The 4,351-nt window shown below is 45.4% G+C and overlaps 1 protein-coding gene across 1 annotated transcript; it reads right to left on the bottom strand.

The window, feature by feature from the left end:
* Positions 1 to 202: 202 nt before the first annotated feature.
* On the bottom strand, positions 203 to 2,563 carry LOC105825579 (disintegrin and metalloproteinase domain-containing protein 1b-like). Its single transcript, XM_012663417.1, has one exon. It carries the CDS (start codon positions 2,561 to 2,563, stop codon positions 203 to 205), a length of 2,361 nt encoding a protein of 786 aa, XP_012518871.1.
* Positions 2,564 to 4,351: the final 1,788 nt, after the last annotated feature.

Below are 4,351 nucleotides of genomic sequence, written 5' to 3'. Positions count from 1 at the left end.
TGAGTATATTAAATAAATGTAAACTTAATTACTAAAGTGAATAATAAAAATGGAAGAATTCCTCCTTCCACATTAGTATATTTTTATAGACTTTAGAGTCCAAGGCAGAGCCAATGGAGTCATTTATTTCTACTTGACCTTTGCTTCACTGAACCTCTCATTCCCAATCAATGCTTGAGGAGTTTGACATATTTGGCTTCTCTCAGGCCTCCTCTTCTTCTCCCTCTTCCTCTTCCCCTTCTTCCTCTTCTCCTTCTCCTTCTCCTTCTCCTTCTCCTGCCTCTTCTTCCACAGCAGCCTCTTCCACAGCCTCTTCTGGCTTTTCTGGGGCTGGTGATGGAGCCTCTGCTGGTGGAGGAGGAGCCTCTTCAGCTTTTGGTGGTTTTTTATGAAGCCCCATGAAGCAAATAAGCATACCTGATATTAGAAGTATTAAAAGTATGATGACGAATAATACAATTACATCTATAGTAAATTCTTCCTGTTTCGTAGTGGTAACATTTTGAGGTCCCTCTTGTGGGGGCAATGGTTCAGTTGGCTTACCAGCAGGGCCACTGTCCACACTACCCCCTTGTCCTGCAGTTGTGCAGTCAGGTGGGGCATACCCAGATTCACAGTGACAGTGCCCTAAATCATTACAAACTCCTTTCTTATTACACGTTGTCTCTGGATCACAGGCAAGCGAGACCGAGCTATAATCTGTGCAAGAGAAATTCAAGCAGACTTTCCGTGGACCACAGTAAGTGCCACTCAACACATCGCCTTCATCAGGGATGTCAACATTGGTAAAGGCATCTAAGCTCCAGCACCACTCATGTTGAAGAGGGACCTGGATCATTGTACGGTGGGATTCGGTTGTTGGTAACAATTCAATACCTGTACATACAAGTTTCCCACACAATACATCTTCACCTGTACATCTAACATAGTCGTTATCACTTACACGAGAACAGCCACAGTTTCCAAACCGGTCCCCTTTTCCATTTATTAAACTGTAACAGGCCCGTGATGCAGATTGTGCACCATCCCCAAATACCTTCGCACACTGAATGTTAGGGTCTACACACACACCTTGAAGACAAAGGTACTTGTCATTACAAATTGAGCCATCTTGCATAGTCCTGTCTTCAGGGCATGAGGCAGATGTACCATCACAATATTCTGTGAGGTCACATTGATGCTCAGCGTCACGGCAAGGGTTTCCCATCAGTTTAAGTTGACACGAAGCACAGCAGAGTCCTTCACTACACTGTGCATTTTCCTTCAGTTTACAGTTCGAGTCACAGCATGGGTTTTGATCACAAGCAGAACCACAGTCACACTCCTCTGGTTCCTCTACCTCACCATTTCCACAGCTGGGATCCCTACGCTTGCGGCCTTTGTGCCACGGCTTGTTAAATAGGCAGGCCCCTTTGTGTTCACGAAGGAAGTGGTAGAAGTAGTCAGAACTACAGTTGCTGAAGCCACTTTGTTTAGTGATATTTTCATGCATGAGGCAAAAGTGCCTATCCTTACACATGCAGGCCGAGTGGTCGTGCTGAATACCCAGGTTGTGCCCGAGCTCATGGACCATGAGCGCTGCAAACAGGAGGATATCTTCATGGTGGAAGGATTCAACAGCTGCCGCAAAACCGCTTGAACAGGCACCATTGAGAAATGCCTGGCCCATACTCTCTCCAGGATGGTGTCCAACGATCATGTGGGCAACATCATGCTTCACACGATGGAAGAGCTTCTCTCGTCTCCAGCTATTGAAATTCCTCAGTGTAACCTGCAAGTCCACTGGGACCTCTATTAGATCCCCCTCAGTCCAAATCTCCATTCCAGCTAGCACCACCTCTGTGTTTATTCCCCTAGTGAAGCTGTTGGCCAGAGCAACAATATCCACTACTCTCTGGACTGTCTCACTGATGTTACTGCCCCACATCTGGAACCGCTGGTTGTTGACCACGACAAACATCTCCACGTATTTGGCGTGTGACCACAAGTAGGACAGTGCCTGTAGATGATGAGGCTTCCTGCTCCCTCGTTGCCAGCTGGTGGACACCGCTTGGCTGTCTTTGGAAGTGACACTACAGGAGACGTGCACTTGATGTGCCATGGTGTATAACACGTGTTCAAACTGCTTTGAAGAGTCCATGGGTTCAATGCCATAAGATTTTTCCTCCTTAATCAGGATGCCCCTGAGGCCTGAACAGGTGTTGACAGAAACAAAAGAACCTGGCACTCCTTCTATGTAGCCTTCATAGTGACAGTCATGTGAAATGAAAGGCAATTCTTGCCTCAGCATGCCATTGTGGTAACTGTAGACTGGAAAGTTATTCACAAAATAGTCTCTCTTCACCTTCAGGTGAACCAGGTACTTCTGGCCTTGCATAAATAGCACATAGGATGCCTTTTCTATAGGGTCTTCACTTCCTCTGCCTGTCAAACTCTTTGGGATGACTATTTCATAGGAAGAGTAATATACCGATTCCATGTCACAGTATATGCTTGGGAGAAAAATCATCCCCAAGAGCAACATGTTCCCCAACCTGACACATGAAAGACCTTGGGCTTTCATGTTGAGAGCCAAGTCTGAAACACTCTCCTAGCCTCATACAAAACCACAGGGGGTTTCTGTACAGCAGACAGGAAGGAGGCAGAGTCTCTCTGAGGCTGTTGCTGACATGGCCCTAGTCAATCAGTTGATGATGCAGGTCTGTGTCCAGCAGCACCTCTTCCTGACACACAGACCCTCAAACACAGGAACTAACCCCAGACCTATGCTGGCTGCATGAACAGTGTCCCCTGCCTACCTCCTAGAGTTACAGCCTTCTATCTGAGTCTCTTCTTAGTGTTTCTAATGTCTCTGTTGTCCTTCTGATAGTTTCCTTTCTCTTCGACGATTTTCTATACCCATCAGCTTCATTCCGGCATCCATTAACCTCCTTTTTACATAACGGAAGGATATATCATGAAGAAGGGCTGTGAACTCTTATAACGTAGGACTGTACTATGGGAGAGGAAACAAAGTCTATCTATGCCTTCCTTAACTTCCTCAACTGGACCTCATGGAACACCCATCCCCCACCCCTGCAGTCGTCTGTTGCTCAGCTAACTCCAAATGTTCCAGACTAGGGGGAGGGGACGGGATGGGGGAGACAGAGATATCTCTGGTGGTCACTCTTCATTGCCCATTTCCTCTCCTCTAAACCCCTTGCTCTGAGCACACAAACATCTTAACCCAGGGTGATCTTTTCGACTCAGTGAGGCGTGTGTGTGTGTGTGTGTGTGTGTGTGTGTGTGTGTGTACATCTCACCAGCCAGTCTGTTAGATAAGGCAAGTGGCTGCCTTGTGCCCCAGCGTAGACCCCAATGGGCTGCTGCCCCATGGGGCAAGGGACAATAGTCCTCTTGTTTAACATCACCAGAATTTCTAAATTCTCATTATAACAATATCCAAAAGTGTATATGGGAGATGCCAACAGAGCAGACTCCTCTTATATGTGATTATCATGGGCACATTATTTGTAATCTTGGGACTGTACCCTCTGAGGGATGGCCCTACATATTGTTATCCTGAGATTATGCCTGTTGAAAGCTAGGTATCCTAAAAGTCTCCGTGTTAGAATATAATCACTGTGTTTTCAGTGCCCACTTCTGTTTGTTCATGCTGGTACTCCCAGGCCTGGGTGAGCCCCTGCCCAAGAGTAGACGAACAAGAATTATTTTTTGAATGAAGAAATGACTCCCAGGTACAGGTGGTACAGTGTCTCATCTGTTCTATGTTATTACTTTGTACTTTCTTCATGCCTGCCCTGATGGCTAAAAATGTCTTCAGAAAAACTCACATGCTGCACCATGCTGATCACATTCATGATCTCCAAATTTACCTCCTACTGCATTTTGCCAGTCAGTTCACTCTCCTAATTTCTTCCTGCTTCCTATTTCACTGGAAAAAATAGAAGCTACCACAAGAGCACTTCCACATGTAGCCCCTGCATGAATCCTCCTGTATCTAAATTTTCCTCCTATTATAATCGATGAATTGTTCACGGTGCTTCTAAGGCCAATCCTTTTACTTGTGTGTGGGGTCTCCTTCCATTTCAATTTCCTATAAACTTCACTTGGATGATGGTCCCTTCTCTCTTTTGCATCTTAGAAACCTAAGGTTTCCATTGGATCAACCTCCTTGTGGTATATATGCTATGCTATCTCACGTTAATAAAACCATTCCTTTCAGCCCACATCACTCTCCAGTAACCATCCAAATCTTGCCTCTGTTTTATAATGCATCTCTTTGATAAAGAGTACCTACTTGCTTTCTCCATTCTTAAACCACTTATCTCTTTTTGACTTTTTTTTTTTT

The sequence above is a fragment of the Propithecus coquereli genome, unplaced genomic scaffold (assembly GCF_000956105.1).
Source record: "Propithecus coquereli isolate 6110/MARCELLA unplaced genomic scaffold, Pcoq_1.0 Scaffold81, whole genome shotgun sequence".
NCBI lineage: Eukaryota > Metazoa > Chordata > Mammalia > Primates > Indriidae > Propithecus > Propithecus coquereli.
Note: the sequence above shows the minus strand (reverse complement) of the source record. Positions and strands in the feature narration are given on the sequence as shown.

Excerpts from the sequence above, each read along its gene's own strand:
- LOC105825579 (XM_012663417.1), bottom strand. The coding sequence starts at position 2,563 with ATGAAAGCCCAAGGTCTTTCATGTGTCAGGTTGGGGAACATGTTGCTC.